At 36.6% G+C, this 21698-nt stretch overlaps 4 protein-coding genes across 7 annotated transcripts; 1 reads left to right on the top strand and 3 right to left on the bottom strand.

Moving 5' to 3' along the window:
* Positions 1 to 668: 668 nt before the first annotated feature.
* lgi2b (leucine-rich repeat LGI family, member 2b) lies at positions 669 to 8652 on the bottom strand. 2 transcript variants are annotated; one of them, XM_084396998.1, is made up of 9 exons: positions 8528 to 8652; positions 4362 to 4443; positions 4098 to 4169; positions 3829 to 3900; positions 3569 to 3640; positions 3063 to 3134; positions 2793 to 2962; positions 2175 to 2339; positions 669 to 2079 (listed from the first exon to the last, which is right to left on the bottom strand). In XM_084396998.1, exons 3-9 carry the CDS (start codon positions 4127 to 4129, stop codon positions 1262 to 1264), a joined length of 1401 nt encoding a protein of 466 aa, XP_084253124.1. In that variant the 5' UTR covers positions 4130 to 4169; positions 4362 to 4443; positions 8528 to 8652; the 3' UTR covers positions 669 to 1261. The 2 variants fall into 2 exon arrangements, with proteins under 2 accessions (XP_084253124.1, XP_084253123.1); XM_084396997.1 differs by lacking the exon at positions 8528 to 8652 and having other exon boundaries at positions 4362 to 4663.
* Positions 7386 to 11823, top strand: cdk2ap2 (cyclin dependent kinase 2 associated protein 2). 2 transcript variants are annotated; one of them, XM_084397032.1, is made up of 5 exons: positions 7386 to 7854; positions 8124 to 8283; positions 8729 to 8820; positions 10645 to 10765; positions 11079 to 11823. In XM_084397032.1, the coding sequence occupies exons 2-5, from the start codon at positions 8229 to 8231 to the stop codon at positions 11144 to 11146; spliced, it is 336 nt and encodes a 111-aa protein (XP_084253158.1). In that variant the 5' UTR covers positions 7386 to 7854; positions 8124 to 8228; the 3' UTR covers positions 11147 to 11823. The 2 variants fall into 2 exon arrangements, with proteins under 2 accessions (XP_084253158.1, XP_084253159.1); XM_084397033.1 differs by having other exon boundaries at positions 7756 to 7854; positions 8129 to 8283.
* aip (aryl hydrocarbon receptor interacting protein) lies at positions 11444 to 17418 on the bottom strand. The gene is made up of 7 exons (XM_084397025.1): positions 17260 to 17418; positions 16370 to 16552; positions 16045 to 16233; positions 15732 to 15908; positions 12839 to 12977; positions 12370 to 12602; positions 11444 to 12249 (listed from the first exon to the last, which is right to left on the bottom strand). The coding sequence occupies exons 1-7, from the start codon at positions 17356 to 17358 to the stop codon at positions 12244 to 12246; spliced, it is 1026 nt and encodes a 341-aa protein (XP_084253151.1). The 5' UTR covers positions 17359 to 17418; the 3' UTR covers positions 11444 to 12243.
* Positions 17419 to 17678: 260 nt separating this feature from the next.
* On the bottom strand, positions 17679 to 20927 carry sod3b (superoxide dismutase 3, extracellular b). 2 transcript variants are annotated; one of them, XM_084396974.1, is made up of 2 exons: positions 20786 to 20895; positions 17679 to 18861 (listed from the first exon to the last, which is right to left on the bottom strand). In XM_084396974.1, the coding sequence occupies exon 2, from the start codon at positions 18828 to 18830 to the stop codon at positions 18231 to 18233; it is 600 nt and encodes a 199-aa protein (XP_084253100.1). In that variant the 5' UTR covers positions 18831 to 18861; positions 20786 to 20895; the 3' UTR covers positions 17679 to 18230. The 2 variants fall into 2 exon arrangements, with proteins under 2 accessions (XP_084253100.1, XP_084253099.1); XM_084396973.1 differs by having other exon boundaries at positions 18084 to 18842; positions 20786 to 20927.
* Positions 20928 to 21698: the final 771 nt, after the last annotated feature.

Here is a 21698-nt window from a genome sequence, read left to right as displayed (position 1 = left end):
TAAACCGCTCAATTCATAAGGGTTAGTTTTACAATCTCTTTATGAACTTTTTGAAGCATCAAATTGGTAGTTGCATAGCTGTCAATGGAGGGACAGAAAGCTCTCCGATTTCATCAAAAAGATCTTCATTTGTTTTCCGAAGATGAACACAAGTCTTACGGGTTTGGAACGACATGAAGGTGAGTAATTAATAAAAGTATTTTCATTTTTGGGTATATTAAGGTAAAACTATAGGCTCTGTCTCTCTCTATAGGCCTATACATAATAATACTAATGTGCACATAATGCACAGCAGGCAATATCATATACTGTAGATATAGGCCTCTAACTTACATCACATAATTTCTGTGCTTACATCTGTGACATTCTGCTGATGCAGTCTTATTTATCACACCTAAGTGCTCTGTCACAAAGAATGATACTGCTGACTGGCTGGTAAAGTGATCCTTGTGAACACAAGCAGTTTCTCACTGTCAAGGAATAAAGTGTCATCCGGAATGTCCATTTTAATGTGCTTATTTCTTATTATGTTCTGTGTTTATATTGACAGTATGGAACAGTGATGCATTCATGACAAGCTGCTAAACCATTTATGCAGTTGGCTTCTTTGTGAGAAACTGAAAATGCATACATGTGAATAAGAACCAACAAGAATGAGTGAGCAGATCAATAGAAGATGCTGTTTTATTTATTATCATTAATATATTTTCAAATCTACATTCATTATATTGCTCGGCCAGCTACAGTTATAAAACTGACAAAAAGATTCTGTAAAATAAATAAATAAATCTAAGGCTTTCATTCATCAAAGGCAATAACATTGAGGGTCTCTACTGAATAATAGCATTAGTCAGCACCAATAACATGCTTGCATACAGTCAAACCAGCTCAATGGGTTAAATTAGCTTAGTTGACAAGCTTAAGTCCACAGTCTTTTGGATTGAAGGCTGAGTCCCTACCTTTGGTGAACCTAATATTTCACAATGAAAGTATTTAAAAGTGCCCTGATATGACCAAACATTCAGGTATTTTCAACATCTGAATAAATTAAGCTGCAGTGCATTATTTATTCAAACTTTAATACAAAAATGTTGCATAAATAGCTTTTGCAAGACTATAGAATAGAGATGTGCACTGGGTTTCAGCCTTTTTGTTGACAAAACATTACATTCATAAATATCAAGGTTAAATGTATGCATATATTGAGGAATAGAGTTTTGTTTTAGCATCTGACCAGATGGAACAAATAACAGCACATGCATCATTTGCTATAATCCACTGAAATATGTTCAAAAACCTTGGTTTTGCCTTTGAAACTGGTGGCCAGCACAAAATCACGCTGGTCTGTTGACAGTGCTGTGAATGAGCGTGGCCATTGAACATACACATCCCTGAACTTGATAAAACTCTGGTTCTCCTCATCCCATCGGAAGATCTGGGAAAAAGAATAATCACTGCTCAGAATCAAATAGTGCTGGTCTTTGAACTTGATGGGCTGTAATACCGTGGCGCCACGTGAAGGGAAGCCCTGTACTTCTTCAAAGTGTTTGCCGGTCCACTTCATGACTTTTGAGTCACCGATGTAGCAGGCGAGGGCAAGGTAGAGAACGTCCTTAATCCTAAAGGCCTTCACGCTGACAATGTCGTCCATATTTGCTATCTCATCATGTAGAACAAACTTTTGGGTGCTCTTGTTCCATTGGTAGATAACAGGAACCTGGGAGCGGCTCACTAGTATGAGAACAGATTTGCCATCTAAATCAATAAACTCTGCATCGGTATCACGAAACCACTCATGAAGGAACTGATATGGGTAGAAACCAGTTTCGTTCCATTTAAACAGAGTTGTCATTCCAGCTTTGGAACTGTCCACCATAAGGAAGAACCAGTCATCTCCAATCTGGAAGACTTCAATGTCATTTGGCTTGGACACATTAAGCATTTCAACTGCTTGAAACTTGGTGAACTTATTCTGTGCTTGGTCATATTTGTAGACAAGGGAGCCATCGAAGAGCTGGGAGACAATGACAAGTGCCTGCTCGTTGATCAGAACAGACCTGCACCCAACAACAGACCGTCCTGAAATATAATATATTTAAAAAATAAAATAAACTTCTGTACTCTTTCATAGTTATGACATATGGCAAATGATTATGGAGGTAACAGTGTCAAACCTGTGATTTCATCAAAAGGCCTGAAATTTGTCTCAATGTGATCCCATTCCATGATTATGCAGCTGTCTGAATTTGGAACTGCCATAGCAACATATATATCATCTTTGTGAAAGAAGATGTCTGCTGACATGGATTGAGTATTCACTATCTGATGCTGAACAAAATCTGAAGGGAAAGGAAACAGAAATAGTGTAGCACTTTCATTCATTGTCATTAAACAAGTGTGAACAAATCGCATTTCGCAATTCTTGTTTTTTAAGTAATATTGCAGCATTTATTATGAATGATTTATCTGTGCACATCACCATTAAAAAATAAAATAAAAATCCATGTGCCTTCGTAATCTTTAATCAAAATAAATTCCCCTTCCTCTTGCAGAGACTCCTCTCTTCTCTGATGACATGTTTACTGGCGAGAGGGCGGGACACCTGTCACTCACATGACATCACAGCAATGGCAAACCACAACAGTCCAACAATCAAATTAAGACCCGCCCCAAATTTTTTATGTTCGAGAATCAAAGTTTGTTTCACAATAAGAAAGAAAAGAATATCGCAACTTCCTTTTCGATTCAACAAAAAGAAAACTGAGATATCTGAGCAACAGAAATTGAGTTACCTGTGGAGACACACTTGCTGTGTTTTTCTGGGACATCCTTTAACAGGACACCCTTCATGGCAGATGGACTGGCACAGTAAACATCTGAGATTGTGGCATTGGATCGCTTCAACCACAGCATCAGCCACATGGACTCACAGTCGCACTGGAACATGTTCCCTCGCAGGTCTCTGTTTATTAGACATGAAATAATTAATACACAAGTTATCTACTTGGCAAAAGTTGTTGATTACATGTGCACATTTGCAAATAGTGAACTGAAGAACTCACAGTTCAATCAAAGAGCGCAGGTCAGAAAAAAGACCTCTGGGCAATGTTTTTATATTGTTGTTTGCTAATGATCTGTAAAAACAGAGAGGAAATGAATCAATACACACAGGCAAAAAACTTTATTTATAGTTTATACTTATGTATGTAAGATAATTTTTAGGCACCACAGTACCTTATAATTAATAATACTCAAGACAATAGCAGTCAGCAGTGTATCATTTACATTATGCATTTATCAGACACTTTTATCCAAAGTGACTTACAAAAGAGGAACAAAGCATTCATCAAAGAGCCAACAATCGTAGTACACAATGCCAGGAAAATACATTATGCATGTGCATTCTGTATCACATTATGTAGTGAAAATAAAATAAAATATTAAACAAAAAATATATGACCTACTTAATTAAATATTATATATGATGCCAGCCATAAATCTACATAATCTAAATTAATATGCATTCTGCAATGTCTTAGCCTTTCCTTGCTGCATGTTATATACTCACAGATGTGTAACATCCCGAAGTCCTCTGAAGGCATATTTGTTTATCTCTTCGATTTTGTTCCCCTCAATAAATCTGGTTGGAGAAATAAAATGAGACAAAATATACATCGCCAAGAATTTCAGTCAATCACTCTGCAGGGATAATGATCCAGATATCCAACAAATATGCGGATCTTAGTTAGTCAGTAATATATAATGTAAAGTCGAAGTGATCACTTTTTATCATAAATGTAACTGCAGAAAAGCTGTCCAAATACTTACAAATACTCAAGATGAGGAAGCCCTGAGAATGCATCCTCCTTTATTTCAGAAAATGAATTAGAACTAAGGAGACTGAGAAGAGAGAGAGAAAAAAGATACCAGGAAATAGCCTACCATGATGCATAAACTATCACAATTAATACCCGTCCCATAGTACAGAAATGACCTACATTTTCCAACATAACAAAGCATGCCTTGAATTTAATACATAGTGTTTCCTAATGCAGATAAACAGGTAAATTTAATAAAGTGATGCAGCAGTCACTTACATTAACTGCAGTGAGGGCATGAGCGAGAACATAGCCTCCTTGATGTCTGGGAAACTGCAATTAACAATACTCCTAAAAAAGAATAATAACAAATTAATAAATATTGCACTTTCATTTTTATTTTATTTTTGTACGTGCGCGTTCAGTTTCGAAACCACAAATATTTTATAGGTTTGGATGTCGCACCATCTTTATATTTGATACTGTGTAATCATAAGGATTTTCGCTCAAAAAATTGTTACGAGAACATAATATTGCACTTACAGAGAGTTGATGTCACTCGGTATAGTCCGGGGGATGAGAGAAGAACCGACACAAATGACTGAATCTGTCGTGCAAGTGCATCCTGAAGGACATTTGATTATTCGCTTTGATCGAACCAGTTGAAATGAACAAATGAATAGTAGTGTTACCAAAAGACACTTCCGGAAGGAAGAAAATTTATCGTTTGTAAGATCCATGGCTGTGTGCGGAGACGAAATCCAAACGCTCCCCTGTCCCGCACAGTGAACTGCAGCACGAAGGACTGACTCCAGAATCAGCAGCTCTGATGCAGTTGTGCTCTAGACTGTCCCATTGGAGGTGGTCTCACAAATTCAATAAAACAACTCAAAGTAGCCTATAACCATTAGATCATATCACTATTCTTTGTTTGTGTTTCTTCTTGCCTTAAGATGATTTTAAAATGTGCTAATTATTGCAAAAAAATAAACAAAAATTTTTTGACACCTCTTCCTGTTTTTCCTTGCTACAGGCTATTAATATTTATATAGGCCTAAGTTAAATGTCATATCAGCAAAATTGTGCTTTATCTGCATAGAGCAAGTTTGAAAATGCACAGATGATCTCAGCAATGAAAGCATGTGGGTAAAATGGAATATGTGGTAATGACACAGCAATTCTTTGAATGAATGGCCTCTGTGTCTTGTGTTATAGACAAGCTTCGCGGACATTGGTCATTACTTTACATTAAGATAAGCTCAAGCTGTTTGTGTCCTATATTTCCCTACATATTAAACTAGATGATGCATAACATAAGTTACAACAATTTCTCTGGCAACCAGTAATAAACTTCAATATTACAGGAAATAATGGACTCTACAGAATGCATACCATTAATCATTTAGAACCAGATCTGATTTCAGCATGTAAGTGCTTTCTATCTATATGTGACTATAGAGGAGGTGCTTAAATGGATGACAGAGACTTCTGCAATCTGGCACTTATTATGAAGTAGGTAGTATTAGTGGGTCTCAACTGCTTTACCTGCAGACCAAACTCCCAATGCATCAATGTCCATCAAATCAGTCACCATAACAGACTGCAAATTCCTAAGTATAGCCTATTTGCAGACAAGTCAATACAGACCACCTCATAAAAAAAATAAATAAATAAAAAATCATAGTCAGACAACTAAGGAAATTCAGAAACCAGTCAGCACCTTAGTCTGTTTTAAACCATCATTCAGGCATTGTCTATTTAGTACGGCAAAGAGAATACTTTAAAGGGGTGGTATAATGCCCCTTTCACAAGATGTAAAATAAGTCTTTGATGTCCTCAGAGTGTGTATGTGAAGTTTTAGCTCAAAATACCCCACAGATATTTTTATATACCATGTTAAAATGGTAAATTTTTGAGTGTGAGCAAAACCGCACTGTTTTGTGTCTGTTCCTTTAAATGCAAATGAGCTGCTGCTCCCAGCACAGGGGGCGGAGCTTCAACAACTTGCACTTACACAAGACATGCACTGAAAATTTCAAAACCTTTTAGCCTTTTATGTTCAAACCAGATTCAGACAATGATGGAGAGACTCAAGAAGAGGTGACAACATGTAGAATGAATGTAACAGGACGTTTCTGAATTGTTAGTTGATGAATTTATGTAGCTTATGTGTAGTTATCTTCTAGTCATTGATTAGCATATTCTGTCTTGAAAATATATAAATCGCGTTCCCGGGGACCGGGTTTATGTACATTTTAGGGTTGGTGATGTCACTAACCTGGGAGGAATGTCATGTAGTCCCTTTTGTTGTAGCCTAGTCCTTAAAAAGCTATTTCTTTAAAGGGGTGGTTGAATATGATTTCGCTTTTCTAACTTTATTTAGTGTGTAATGTTGCTGTTTGAGCATAAACAACATCTACAAAGTTACAACGCTCAAAGTTCAAAGCAGAGGGAGATGTTTGCTTTTAAAGAAATTACTTTTTAAGGACTACAACAAACGGCTGGTAGGGACTACACGACATTCAACCCGGGGTTAGTGACATCACTAACCCTAAAATTTACGTAAACCCACCCCTGGAACGCGATTTATAGATTATCATGACAGAATATGCTAGCCTAATCAATGACTAGAAGATAACTAAACACATAAGCTACATAAATTCATCAACTAACCATTCAGAAATGTTGTACATGTTGTTACTTCTTCTTCTCTCCACTGACTTCTGATTACTTTCTGACTTCGGTTTGAACATAAAAGGCTAAAGGTTTTTATGAAATTTCCACTGCATGTTGGTGTGAGGTAACAGGACACAAGCTGTTGAAGCTCCTCCCTCTGTGCCGGGAGCAGCAGCTCATTTGCATTTAAAGGGACAGACACAAAAACGGTGCGTTTTTGCTCACCCTCAAAAAGTGACAACTTTAACATGCTATATAAAAATATCTATGGGGTATTTTGAGCTAAAACTTCACATACACACTCTGGGGACATCAAAGACTTATTTAACATCTTGTGAAAAGGGCATTATACCACCCCTTTAAAAGCAAACATCTACCTTTGCTTTGAACTTTGGGCGTTGTAACTTTGCATATGTTGTTTATGCTCAAACAGCAACATTACACACTTACAAAATTTAAAAAAGTGAAATCATAATCAACCACCCCTTTAACACATTGTCACTAAAGCTTTAAAGATCCATGGAACAGATCTCCCCCAGCACATAATCTAACACACCAATATAAAAAGATGACCATGGATCCATCTAACTCAGCACATAACAGCAACTCCCCTCAGACAGAAGCTGGATATCATTAACAGCTAAAACATCCATCAATAAAAAACAGTTTCTTTCAAACAGCTGTCCTCAATAAATCTCCTTTACATAACCGTATTCTAATATTTCAACTAACTTTTTAAATGTACATGGCACATTGCGTTGTTTAATGCAGTGTAGCCTATTGTAGGCTACATTCATTGCATGCAGTACTTGCATAGGTGTTGTGCCACATTCTGACCCCCTGCCAGATTATTCCCCCGCTCCTCCTAATTTAGGATTAGGTGTGTGGGTGGAGTTACTATTAGGCAGTCAGATAGCAGCCTCAACACTATACCATTCTATTAGGCTATATTTTATTCAAAAAAAAAAAAATTTCAAACGCTTCTCCGGCTTACTGTAGCACACTCTCTCCAAACACCTCAACAAGAAAATTCCAGAATGGAATCTTCATTGTGGAAGAAAGAGAGGGCAAAGGCGCGTGCCTGATGACGCAGTCACTCTTTTTGCCGAGTATCATGGGAAAATAACATAGCAGGCTAGCACGCGCAGGAAGAGAGGAGAAGAACCGACACCTCCGCGAAGCGAAACTATTCCCGTGCGTTATATTCACCGCTTACCTCCTCGAACAAGTGTAAACCGGCGACCAGAAACCATCTTTAACGGTCCAACATATCGCGAAGTGTTTACGGTTGTTGTTTGTTTCATTTGTCGGCTTGTTGGATACTTAGCGCGTGTCGCTGTCGAGCGATTTCGCGGAAGAGGTGGGTATAGTTAAATTTACCTTTCATATACCACTACAGACATCCTCCACTCTTTATTACACACAAATGTTCGCACTAATTTGAAAGTGTTCGTTGTTCTACCCTAGCAGAAAATAGTGGAAAAGTCTATCAATGGCAGGCGATTTAAACAGAGTCAGGGCTTGAAGCCGGTTAAGTTAAGAGGGGACCGTCTTTTCTGTCCGCTAGCCTTTACCATGTCTCCCACCTCTTACACTTATCTGTATATCTGCTATTTGTGTTTACATTAGGCCAGCATCGTCCCTGCTTCAGATACCAAAGCCCATCGAGATTACATTCAGAAGATAAGAAGAAACTTTTCATCAAGCGAGGCTACAGTCGACGGCGGTGTAAATATGAGTTACAAGCCGATCGCCCCCGCACCCACCGGCTCCAACCACACTCCACCAGGTGAGTTTCATTGTGCTCTCTCTTCATTCATGATTTTTTTTACATACATTTTACCCGCATATGGGGTAATTTGTGTCTATCGCGTTTACAAATGCACCGTTTTTAATCCCGCGGAAAGGGGTCAGTGAACCTACTGTAAAAGAGGTCAGAGGCACGGATAAAGGGGGAGGAGTTAAAGGAGCCATCGCCATCTGTCTTGCTCATTACATAAATGTGTTATAGTGTGTTGCTAACCGCACCTTACCGCGTTTATGCTTAAAAGCTAAGTGTTGTTTTACTCATATGTGAGTGTGCCATGCCATCACATCCGTGCATCCGATCTTGGCTGTATCTTTCCTCACTTCCTTCCATACTCACACTGGGTGGCGAGATGTCATTGGTTGAAATTGGCCTTTTGACATTTTCATGGTTTGTGATTGGTCTTCCTATTGCTCTCTGGTTTTAGGATCATGTGGTTCATCTCCATCTCTGGCCTCCTCTTCTAACTTTAGACCAGCATTTAGTGACTTTGGTCCACCATCAATGGGCTTTGTACAAGTAAGTTAAGTTTATGATAACAGTGGGATTTTACTTTTTTTTTGCAATCTTGAAATGATTCCCAGTGGATCTAGTCTGTTTTTAATTGGAATATATATATGTGTGTGTGTGTGTGTGTGTATATGTATGTATATGTGTATATACACACACACACACACACACACACGAACACTACCGGTCAAAAGTTGGGTATAATTGTATTTTTACGTTATTAAAAGGTCACCAAAACTGCATTTATTTATTTAAATGTACTTTATTCCTGAATTTTCAACAGCCATTAAGCCAGTCTTCAGTATCACGTAATCACATGATGAGAATTGAGCACCAAATCAGTATAAATTATTATTGGTGCTCAATTACGTATTAATAATGATTCTTATTATTAACGTTAAACAGCTTGCTGCATGGTATTTTTGTGTAAACGGTGCTAAAAAAAAGTTGAGGATTCTGTCACTGTGATAGAAAGTTTAAGGGAACAGGTTTCATAAAAAAAAAAAAAAAAACTTTTGTAACATTATATATCTTTTTGTCGTCACTTAGTTTTGAGCAATTGAATGCATCCTTGTTAAAATATTCTTTTCTTTTTTTTTCTTCTTTAAAAAAAAAATCTTACTCCAAACTTTGGTAGTGTATCATGGTTACCACAAAAATATTAAGCAGCAAAAACTTTAAGTATTGATAGTAAAAATAAACAGTGAGCATAAAATTCCAAACTTTTAGTGTATATGTAACTTTTAGTAAAGAGGGTATCGCTCAGACTTCTGCACAACTATCTTGCAGGGCTCAGAATTAAGCCTTGTCATGTGCTTGTAAATCGGTCATTAACGTGTCCAAGTAAAAACGTTGCTTGTCTGAAAAAAATAGGATTTTTGTGTTGTAAATATAACTTATTCTGAAGCAATATTCTCAGTGTTCTATCAGCTTTGACATATTTAAATCTGCATATTTGTGATATTTACCCTGAGTGTATTTTCCCCCCTAATCTTATTATAAAATCTGAAATTTTATCAATAAATTCAATTAAAATAATATGACACTATAGGACTCTTACCAATCAAATTAAATAATTTAAATTGAAAAATTCCAACTGCATTAAATAATGTTATGAGATTGTTTTAAAAATATTTTTAATATACAAATAAGAAATGAACTAAATAGCCAGTGGGTGGCGGCAGGTGACCATTTTAATGAGTGAGTCATTGAGTCATTAATTCAAACGATTGGTTCAAACGGCTGATTCGTTCAAGAATGGGTCATTGAATCTTTGACTCAATCGATTTGTTCAGAACGCTGGATCAGTAATGAAAACACGGTTGAGTGTTACTGTGAGATGCACTATGGTTCTGCTGTGATCTTTGTCTGGAAATATTTTTGCTGTTCAAACAGAACAAAAACAGACAATATTGTGTGTAAAATGTAAGTCAAGTATATTTGTATAGCGCTTTTCACAATGCAGATTGTATCAAAGCAGCTTCACAGTATTACATTAAAATAATACAACAAGGTTTGTTTCTAGTGGAATTGACTTAATTTTAACTAGGCTATTTGTTTATTGAAATATGAAATCAGTGTCACATTTTCAATTGTGATGGTATTCAGGAAAACTGCACTCTTGATTGTGTGATGTTGCTTAACTATATCATATTTTATACATTCTGAATTTACCACAGTATGTTAAAGGGATAGTTCACCCAAAAATGTAAATTCTGTCATTTACTCACCCTCAAGTTGTTCCAAACCTGTATGAATTTCTTTCTTCTGTTGAACACAAAGGAAGATATTTTGAAGAATGTTTAATGTCGAGCCCCGTCTTGTTTTCTGTAGCCAGTTAAAGTGTCCCAGGGATCTACGTATAGTGAACTGCTCTCCGTCATTGAGGAGATGAGCCGTGAAATTCGTCCTACCTACGCTGGCAGCAAAAGTGCCATGGAGAGACTGAAGAGAGGTACACCACACCCTCCTGAATAAAGTGCATGCAGCACATTTGTAACAGTCAGTGACGTTTAGCCCTCTGGAGGAATGTAAGCCTAAGGACAGTCGTGATAGAGTTCACTCGGTTTTTCAGTTCTTCACATGGGATCAGACTTGCAACATTTATTTTATTCAGATTAATTATTGAAGTTGCATTACATATAAAAGTTGCCATCTAGTGTCTGACATGTAGTCATTTTGTATATTTGGATCATTAGCAAATGGTCTATCATGCTTCGAAACATTTACCTTTGAAATGGCTGATATGTGTTTCTGTCTTTCTTTAGGTATCATCCACGCACGTGCTCTTGTCAGGGAGTGTCTAGCGGAGACAGAGCGAAGTGCTCGCACATAACACACACACACACACACACACACCCTCCCTCCCTCCGGTACTTGTCTCCTCATTGTTCTGTTTCTCACAGACATGTCCCTTCTCTTTGCCAAGCTATTTACAACACCATCTCTTTCTATCTTTCTTAACGACATTTGTCCATCATGCATAGCTATCTCCCAGATGTACACCTCATGTAGTGTCACTGCGATTAGCCTAGAAATTTTTTAAGCCCAATTTTTTGCAATTCTGTATTTAAATAAAAAATAATAAATCAATCAATTTGTTAGATTTTTAATTCCACCGCATGCAAGAATAGCTTGTTTAAAAAAATTGGGTGAATAACTTTATTTGGCTTTGGTCACAACATAAATGCAGACTAGCTGCAGCAACATGTATTTAAAAAGCACTTTGAAAATATATTTTTATTTGTAGTGACATATATAGGTTTAACTGTGACAATTATTAACTACGCAAAAATGTGAACGAGTATACGTGTTCTGTTTCACTGATGGGGGAAGTATATTCTTTTACATTTATCACAGTGTTAACAATGTGTCTTTCACTTATATATTTCACAGGCCTTCTAATGCCTGACATTTCATATTTATTTCCTTTATCTTTCAAGATTAAAATGTAGTATACATACAAAGACAGTAAGGGTAATAACAATACAAGGGGGGGGGGGGGGGGGAGATATATAGTCATAGCAATCCCATTTTATCATCATCAGATTGTCTTTCAGCTTTGTTTCTTTCAGACTGCCCTTGTTAAAGAGCACTGGCCATAATGCACTGGGTTGTGAAGTTTCCATCAGCAATATCCAAAAAGTGAATACACAAGGCTGGTATTTACCCATTCCTGGTTCATAGAAGTTGCAGATCCCATTGATAACAATGAAAATGAGCATTCTTCAACAAATGATGGGTAACTCTCAGGGATAAATGGATTTGCCAGGCCATTCAAAGCTATGCACTGGATGCACTCTTCATTTGTATGTCAATTTACCAATAAAACATGATGAACAATAAGGGGATGATGGGTTAAATAAAGTTGTGAGGGATACATTTATCAGAGTGCATATCTCCTTATAAATGGAAAATTGGACAACCTTTGTTTCAGCCCTGAAAAGAGGAAAATAGCACTGGTTACTTAATGGAGCATTTTTTGTTGTTGTTGCTGTTTAACAATGTTATACACCCTAATTTAGATTCTTCATAGGTCGCATTTGAGATTAAACTGACCGTGGTAGCTGCAGCAGAGGCTTTGTCGCTGTAGGTGAACAGGTTTTTGTAGCGTCCCTTCTCCTCTTTCTGTTTTTCCCGAATGCGTTCCTCCATTGCTCTCAACTCCTTTGCAACTGAAGTTTCAAGTGATGGTTCCAATGTAATCACTTTGGCAAAGTCAGCTCTTGCCTCGGCTTCGTTCCATACCGCTGCATGAGCTTTCCCTCGTTTGAAATATGCCTTCACGTTATCTGTGAGAAAGACAAGACTGAGTATGGGCATTTGAAATGCAATAAAACGGTTCTCATGGTACTCAAGTTAACTGTAGCTTGTTTCTAAAGAACAATATTATTGCAGCTTTTAATTCCCTAAAAGATTTAGGACCAAGAAATTACACTACCCTAAAAGCGGGGGGAAAAAAAGTGCTTCGAGATGCCTAGCTGTAAATACAAAGTACATGTGATTTGACTTGTTTTGATATATTTACCTTCGTACTTGATGATAGAAGAGCAGTGGTCCAAAACCTCATAGTATTGGCCCAGCAGAAGCTTGCACTGGCAGTAGTTGAGGAGGAGAGGGGTGATCATGAGATCTAGTTTGATCCAATGCTCATCACCCGGACGCTCCTTTGAACAGGGAATATATCTTGTAAGTAAAAGTTGAATCTTAAAGGGATAATTCACCCAAAAATGACAAATCTGTCATTAATTACCCTCCCCCTCATGTCGTTCCAAACTCATAAGACTTTCGTCCATCTTCAGAACACAAATGAAGATCTTTTTTGATGAAATCTGAGAGCTTTCTGTCTCATAGACAGATACGCAAGTACCACTTTTGTACAAAAAAAAGGGTTCATTTGAAAAAGTTCATAAAGAGATAGTAAAACTAATCCATGTTTTTGAAAAGACTCATTTGCCTTTATATGATAAACAGTTTTAATTTAAGCTTTTATTCACATATAAACATTGATCAGATAACTTAAACAGAAGCTCAACTGAACCTGCTTGACGTGCGAGAACAAACCTCACTGGTTCTGGCGCTTGTCTGAAGTTTAAAATCATTGGTTACCCGTAAGCCAATCACATAACGTTTGGTTATGAAGTGTTATGTGCCGACTCAGCTGCATCGAACTTGCACTGTAAACATGTATGATGCGAAAACAAAACCATCGAGCGAAATTCCGGAGTGAACATGGCTGTGAATGACTTTTGCAGATTATGTGAAGTAAATCTACGCATCCACGGTACAATCAGGGCCTCTAAACTAATATTTGACAGTAGAGAGAAACAAGAAAATATTTGCAGCCAACTGTCAAAGTTAGGATTAGTTCTGTTAAACACAGCTCTTTGTTCATCTCGAGTCTGTCGGAAATGCTGCAACTTAACTGCAAGATTACAGCATGACATGGCAATATTTAAGGACTGGAAAAGAAAGGAATATAATACACTGTTGGCTAGTGCTACACGATAATGCACAGAGGTTGAGCAAGTGCATATATTTACCAATCAGAAACAACTTGTGAGATTCATGTTTGTTTCATCACTAAGAAGGTTTTCTTGCAGATTTAGTCGCAAGTGATGCTCATGAAGGTGTTTTCAGATCATCAGCGCTTTTTTGCAGTGCAGAAAAAGCATGTTCAATTAAGAAAAATACAGGGAGGAAACTATCAATTTAAGAAAATAGCTCTACTTAAATCTCTTGAAATCTAGCAACCAACACCAAATGCGAGATAACAAATGTCATATGAGAAAAAGGTTTTAGGATAAATAAGCAGCGGGCCAATATCTCAGATTATTTTGCTTAATCAGTTTGAGAATAACAATTTGTGGTCAAATACCATTAAACGTGCAGCCGAAGTGTTGGTTTCAAAAGGCTTCATTCTGTGCAAAAACCACCCCTGATATATTGCATGCAATGCTTCAAGGATACATTTGTTCTTCAACAAGGGTAATGTGTAAGTTTTAAAGGGTCATGAAGATGTTAACATATGTACAGTTGCACTTCACTGAAAACAACAACAGCACAGGTGCTTAAATTATTAAGGGAAAAGTGATTATTTTTTCACTTTTTTGGAGCAATTATGTTCTGGTTTAAAAAGCAAAGTTGAACCAACGTCATAAGTGAGGTATATGCATTAATTGGGAGTGGGGATTGGCTGTAGAGTACGCATCTACGACATCACTTTCAGAGCATTTCTCTGCATTTATTCACGAGTATGAACTCTTAATCCAATCACTGCGCTGTATTATGCATGAGATCGCATTACAGCGGAAAATTCAAATGTTACAAAAGAGAGATTCAGAGCTGTTCATTCTTGTAGCCTGTTCAAGTTCAGACACAAGGGTTTGTTTTCTCAGTACAGCAACACAAAAGTGTTGTTTGCACACAATGCGGTCAGAGCTGGAGTTTGACTTCCAACACATGAAAAAATATGACTGTAACGATATTTAACATGCAACAACACTCGCAACGCGGATAACAGTTCATATCCGGACCAGAGCAAGTGTGTTTCAAGTTTTTATGGACATATTTCATATTCTCTAGTGCCCCAAACATGAACCAGCACTGTCTGTGTGCACATATTTCATAATGTCTCTTCTAATACAGTAGTCAACATTTGAAGTGGATCAAAAAAGTTCATCACAGTCGTCCTAAGACAAGACCGGAAAATGTTCAAAATTCATGTATAACTTTGATGAAAGGTTTTGATCCACTTAAAATGTTGACTACTGACTGTATATATATGTGCATATAAGGACACTGATACAGTGGTACTTCTGATCATGAAGTAATTCTAATACACTGAAGAAACTTAAAGCCGAAAAGTCAAAGAGGAATGGACAAAAAATGAACTATACCTTTATTCTTTGTGTATTAAACTGATGTGTCATTTTTTAAATATCGTAGTGCTCGTATACGTAATGAAAATATTATTAGATCTTTTTAATGTTCTACCTCGTTTTTCATATAGACCAATAGCTCTGCAAAGTTGTAATGCTGATTTGTTGATATTGCTAAGAATAATTTATCAAAACATATTTGATTTGTTTATGATAGTTGTTAGGAATGATAATAATGATGACTTTTGTGAGTTTATTGTCATAGGTTCATATTTTTAAAAATAGATCAAGGCGTCCTCAACTCTGTTGTGCTTTTCTTTCTCCGCTCATATTTTAATATTCATTTGTCTGTTTATTGAGTGTGTTGTAGGTCTGTGTTTTATTGGTTGTTTTCTCCCTTCTTCCCACCCTCTACACTCCCACTTTTCCACAGCTCTGCACGCCCATTTCCTTAATCTTTTTCATATCTGAGGTGTGAACGACCAGTAATAAACCAGGGATTTCATGACACTTCAATGCTTAGCAACTATTAAGACTAACCTTCATCTGTAAGCTCTTCAGACAGGCTATAGCATTGTAGTACTTCTCAGCAGCTGCTGCAATATCTCCACTCTTGAACAGCGCATTTCCCTCTTCGTGGATCTGCGGTATGGCCTCCAGTTTCTCCTCATCTGTCATTGCCCATATTTCCAACTGAAAGGAGCCGGGGGGCAAGACCTTAGGAAGATGATTACATAGAGAATCATGAAACAGCCGCTTTGTAATTCAAGTATTTTTGTTGTTAAATTAGGCAGTTTTATTATGATAGCTCCGTTAACACCTCTAAAAAGGATACCATGCTACTGTTTCTCACCTGTAGCATTTCCAGAGTAAAAACTAGAGGCTGAGGATGGGCCTGCAACTTATCCAGATCGCAGTGACCTATGGAATGATGCGAGTGAACCTGAGCTACTCCACAGCAGTGTCTCTGTCCTTCCAGTGGGTCTTTTCCTTGGCTGATGTTGCGTAGTGACAGAGAAACCATGGGGTAGAGAGCTGTGTGCTATTACAGTAGAAACAAAAACAAATCAGCACTGAGCCGAAGAATCTCAAAAAATAAATGTTCTAAAGAATAACACATAGTTATTCAGATATTTACATATTACTGTAAGGCAGAAAAGAATGAACAGGTCACTAACCTTTACATCACAGGTGAAATCAGCAATTTCACCCTCTCTCATTGTGGTAACCACTTGCTCCCACACAGGAAGCTTGAACTTCTTCCCCAGTATGAGCTCCATAGGTTTACTCTTACCTCCCATTGTCCTGGAGTCATCCAACACAGTGCCATCACAAAGACTAGTGCGGTAATGAAACTTGACCTTTTGAGAGATACAAATAAAAGAATATTAATTTGTTATAAAGCATGTCATTTATTCCTCTGATATTTGTTGCATTATGACATTTAGTTTGATTAAATATTTCTAAATGTTGAGCCCAACAAGCTCTCAGGGCAAAAACACAGACATCTCTGGTGTTTACATTTTATTTTTCACTTCCTATTGTTTTTCTGACTATCATTTCATATGTCTGGCTTGACAGGTTAAGTTTATTGATATTTCATATAATGTAGCCAGTGGCTAACGTTACATAATATTGCAGTTAAAACGCTGCTGTTATTATACGTATATTATACGTGGGAGGAAATTGTTTTCCTCTCTCAGTGCCAAAAATGCAAACAGAAAGACACGCATATTGTCTGCGAGTCCTCCTTGATGGTCTGTAACATCAGGTATCCATCCCGATGTTTAGCTAAAGGCTAAATCTGAATACATTGGGCCTCCTTGTAAAAACAGCTCATAAAACAGTACAAATTCTCACAGTACTAATGCGATATATACTTAACATAACCCACTGGATGACTTCTGGGCAATTTTCGGGCGAATTCAAGCCCATAGTACACGTCAAAACTGGTGAATCTAGCTAACGTTAGCTCGCCATCTGTAGAGTTCGACACGTTAAAAATAATACACTTGTTCTCCGTCTCGACATTTCATTACTGTAAAATGTGTCCTGAACGTTACATTACCTTTGTTCCATTAGGAAACGTGGAAAGCTCTCCTTTTCCGGGAGAGATTACTTTTTTCTGAACGCCATCCGCTATGAGCTTAATAGCAAGTTCCTCCATTCTTCTTGAAGATGTAGAAGAATAGTGTCCCTCAGTCTGTTGAGACTAGATGGCGCTGCTGTGTAGCAGCGAAACGACATGGTTCACATTAAACAGCTTCACTTCAGGTTATAAAAAAATAAGATATTGATTTGACATAGTGTGTTTTGTAATTTGAATGCTGAGAGTATTTCTCATATTTTCTTTGACTATTAGCACTGAATTGTTCTTCTGGAGCTGATTTTGTGTGTGTGTGTGTGTGTGTGTGTGTGTGTGTGTGTTAGATAAATGTGTTTTTATGTTTTATACTCATGACAAACCTTTAGAAAATAACATTTGTTCTGTTCGTAATTTATTTATTATTTTAGGTAAACATCATATTCATAAATGTTATTGGTCAAAAAGAAATGTTGATGGCCAAAATTTGAGCTTTATCAGTAGCCCTATATCGAAGCACCACAGCAAAAAAATATATACTGTTTTCATTCCATTTTAGAGGCTTTTGTGCTTGTTTTGGTATTAGTGATGTTAGTTAGACTTCAATACACCTATAGGTCTTTAATTCTGTTTTTATTTAATTAATTTTGAAAATGCATTATTGATTTTTATTATTGTTATTCTTTTTTTGTGTTATTATTTTGGATCTGTTCTTTGCTTTAGTTGAGTTAGTTATGTCACTAAATTAAGCATAAAAAAATACTTAACATAGATCAAGTTTAAAGAATGAAGACATCTAAAAAGCCAATTAATTCAGTTTAATGGTTATTTAGTGTTGAAGATATAATAGCAACCAGACGTTTAGACCAATTAATGCAATTCTACAATTCCATTTTCAAAGTGTATCAGATATTCTATTGATAAATACTTCAAAATGTACTGTATATTATTTTCTATTAAATTGCAGGGTTGCCCAGTCCAATAACACAGCATGCCAGTCGCCCTCCAGCATTGCCATTCAGCAAGCTTGCCACATTGCCACCTCTGCCCAAATCATCCTGCCCCTCATGAATGACAACAGACCGGCCAAGTATTGAGAGAGTCCCAAAGAGTGTTGCATTGGAGTCCTGGGAGTGACGAATCTTCCCATTAACAGGCACAAAGTTCCCAAAGTCCCCTGGATGTTGTGGATGGTTCACGTTGAGGGGATTGTAATGCCCACCTGTAGATCCGCAGCCCTTGCTTAAGTCTCCGTACTCATGAATGTGCAACGCTCTGGGCTGCTGACTGGAGACAGGGAGACCATACAGCCTGAAAGTCACGCTCAGCTTGTCCTTTGGGCCAGACTGTGTGAAAAGAATGTGACCATACACACGAGGCATGCCAGGTGCTAGTCCAGTGTTAGGGCGCATTCTACATACGGCCCGATGGGAATCACTGTACACTGCTGTGGGAACTGGATATGAAGCATATGCCAAACCTGAGCGTGACCCACAAAAGTGCACATGGCAACTGAGCAAAAATGCCAGAAGTGGTAAAATGTAGAAGCTTTTCATTTCTTCTTTTCTCTGCGGCAAAGCAAAACACCTTAATTAAAAAATCAAAAAGCCAAATCAAATTATACAATGAGCCAATGCATTTAACATCAACACTCTGTTTCTTTACACTCTTTGCAATGTTGAACATGGACTATGTGCTTATTATTGAGCTATATATTCACAAGTGTACAGTACCAGTCAAAAGTTTGGAAACATTACTATTTTTAATGTTTTTGAAAGAAGTCTCTTATGCTCATCAAGCCTGCAGTAAAAAAAAACAAAAAAACAAAAAAAAACAGTAATATTATGAAATATTATTACAATTTAAAATAATGGTTCTCTTTTTTAATATATTTTAAAATGTAATTTATTTTTGTGATGCAAAGCTGAATTTTCATCAGCAAGTACTCCAGTCTTTGGTGTCGTATGATCCTTCAGAAATCATTCTAATATGATGATTTGATACTCAGTTATTATCAATGATGGAAACAGTTGTGCTGTTTAATATGTTTTTTTGGAATACTTTTTTCAGGATTCATTGATGAGTAAAACGTTAACAGCATTTATTCATAAAAACAGCATTTATTCAAAATAAAAACATTTCTAACAATATAAATCGTTACCATCACCTTTTATCAATTTAACGCATCCTTGTTGAATTAAAGTACTAATTTCTTTAAAAAAAAATAGTTATTGTTCCCAAACTTTTGAACGGTAGTGTACATTGTTACAAAACGGTAGTGTACATTGTTATTTTTTTTATAAAAAATTATAAAATTTCTATTCTAAATAAATACAGTTATTTTTAACTTTTTATTCATCAAATAATCCTGAAAAAAGTATCTCAGGTTATAAAAAAAATATTAAGCAGCACAACTGTTTCCAACATTGATCATAAATCAGCATATTAGAATGATTTCTGAAGGATCATAAGACACCAAAGACTGGAGTACTTGCTGATGAAAATTCAGCTCTGCATCACAAAAATAAATTACATTTTAAAGTATATTAAAAAAGAGAACCATTATTTTAAATTGTAATAATATTTCATAATATTACATTTTTTTTTTTTTTTAACTGCAGGCTTGATGAGCATAAGAGACTTCTTTCAAAAACATTAAAAATAGTAACGTTTCCAAACTTTTGACTGGTACTGTATGTATATACAAACATGAACTTTAAGGCAAGACACCCAGTTGACTGATAACATTAAGAATTACAAAAATAAAATTTGTATTACTATAGTTTTCTGAAATGTTATATTTAAATATGCAAATGAGCATTATCCAATTAAATACATACAAATTTTCACACACACACACACACACACACACACATATTAAGACAGGTTTACATTTTTTGTTTCATTTTTTTGACATTGGATTTCTGTTTTATCACTCTATAAATATGAAAATACTGTCAACTCAACAGCCAGAAAAAAAATTGTATTTAGATCAGGCGTATTATATAGCTATATGAGCAAACCACTCTGTATGAACCTTCAGAATATGGATAGGAATAAAACTGAAAAGTTTGGTGTATGTAAGTTCTGCTAAAGTGGAGATTTCTGCCTCAGTGCAGAAAAAAAAAAAAAAACTCATTTTGAGAAAATCCTTTATATTGTCATTTAAATCTACATACGCAAATAGATAAAGTGAAATAAAGGTAACACTTAAAAGTGTATTTTGTATGTTTTCTTTCCAGTCATTTGAAACAACACTTAGCCAAATAGTCCAACATCTCAAAATTGACCGATGCATAAAAAAACTGTTTTTGCCTTTAGTGTCAGAAGAGTGTACCACATAGCTATAGGCTACAGTCTCGCCTTTTAATGGTCTTAATTAATTAAAATGTTCAAATATCCTAACCAATACCATACGCCTCGTCGTTGCTAATCGCCCAAAACAAAATCTATATCGTTAGGTTACATGTTATGCTGATGTATACAAGTAGATTCTGCTACAGCTACTTACCTCTCGTGTGACGTCACGTTTAAAAAAAAATAACTTTTAAATAACAAACGATCGGTGTTCCTTCGCGTGAAATAATGGAAGGTTGTTGTTTTACACTTGCATAACTCAGGGGCGTAAACATCTCAAATTTAGTAAATTATAGGCTAATGCTTGCACTCCTTCTACGGATCAAATTTCATGTCTGCCCACATTGCGCAAAGAAATCATAGGCCTATGAAGATCACAAATAATTGAAGATTTTTTCCCCTCTTGTTTGTCCTCCATCAATGGTTTAGTAGTGAAAAGGTAGTTTTTTAAAAATTTTTTTAATGAAAGTATTATATATTTTGAGTATTTAAGAAAACTTGTTTAGGCTCACCCAGAGCCAATGAGAGAGGCGCTCGCATGACGGTTCGACGTGACGTATGTGGTCATTTACATGACGTCTCAGACCTCACTTCAGGACCAGGTAATTCAATGTATCGCAATATACGTGCTTCGCAATTATTGTATGTCTTTGTAGTGGTATATCACAGTCTTATATAAAACAATCTATTGAAATGAATGTAAAGCAATAAAGCCACCGTGCCACCGTCATGCAAACGCATCGCTGAATTCCGCTCTATATATTTCTTGGGCTAAGATAGTTATTAGTGCGCATGCCTGAAAACTTGTATTCTAAGCTACTTGCGGGGAACCTGGTTTCGCCATCATTGCTTAGGGGAAAGTCCCCGGACACTGGGCAGAGATGTCCTGCACACAGAGCAGAGCGGCGGTTTGCGCAGCCTATCAGAGCTAAGATGTCTTCAGTGACGGAGCGTGGAGCTTGCATTCCCCGTTTGTCAATGAAATAGTTACACAAGTGTAGTACACACGTACATCTACAGAACGGGGCTCATTCTCAGCTTGCGCATTGTTTTACACGGTCAATCTT

This window comes from Rutilus rutilus (genome assembly GCF_951802725.1).
Source record: "Rutilus rutilus genome assembly, chromosome: 2".
Taxonomy (NCBI): Eukaryota; Metazoa; Chordata; class Actinopteri; order Cypriniformes; family Leuciscidae; genus Rutilus; species Rutilus rutilus.
Note: the sequence above shows the minus strand (reverse complement) of the source record. Positions and strands in the feature narration are given on the sequence as shown.

Coding starts and splice junctions, on each gene's coding strand:
- lgi2b (XM_084396997.1), bottom strand. CDS start 4,558: ATGGATCTTACAAACGATAAATTTTCTTCCTTCCGGAAGTGTCTTTTG. Junction 3,641..3,828: donor CTTCCTCATCTTGAGTATTT/GTAAGTATTTGG, acceptor TTCTCCAACCAG/ATTTATTGAGGGGAACAAAA. Junction 2,340..2,792: donor CAGCAAGTGTGTCTCCACAG/GTAACTCAATTT, acceptor CTTTCCCTTCAG/ATTTTGTTCAGCATCAGATA.
- cdk2ap2 (XM_084397032.1), top strand. CDS start 8,229: ATGAGTTACAAGCCGATCGCCCCCGCACCCACCGGCTCCAACCACACT. Junction 8,284..8,728: donor CTCCAACCACACTCCACCAG/GTGAGTTTCATT, acceptor CTCTGGTTTTAG/GATCATGTGGTTCATCTCCA. Junction 8,821..10,644: donor CATCAATGGGCTTTGTACAA/GTAAGTTAAGTT, acceptor TGTTTTCTGTAG/CCAGTTAAAGTGTCCCAGGG.
- aip (XM_084397025.1), bottom strand. CDS start 17,358: ATGGAGGAACTTGCTATTAAGCTCATAGCGGATGGCGTTCAGAAAAAA. Junction 16,553..17,259: donor CGTTTCCTAATGGAACAAAG/GTAATGTAACGT, acceptor ATCTCTCAAAAG/GTCAAGTTTCATTACCGCAC. Junction 15,909..16,044: donor TTACTCTGGAAATGCTACAG/GTGAGAAACAGT, acceptor CATCTTCCTAAG/GTCTTGCCCCCCGGCTCCTT.
- sod3b (XM_084396973.1), bottom strand. CDS start 18,830: ATGAAAAGCTTCTACATTTTACCACTTCTGGCATTTTTGCTCAGTTGC.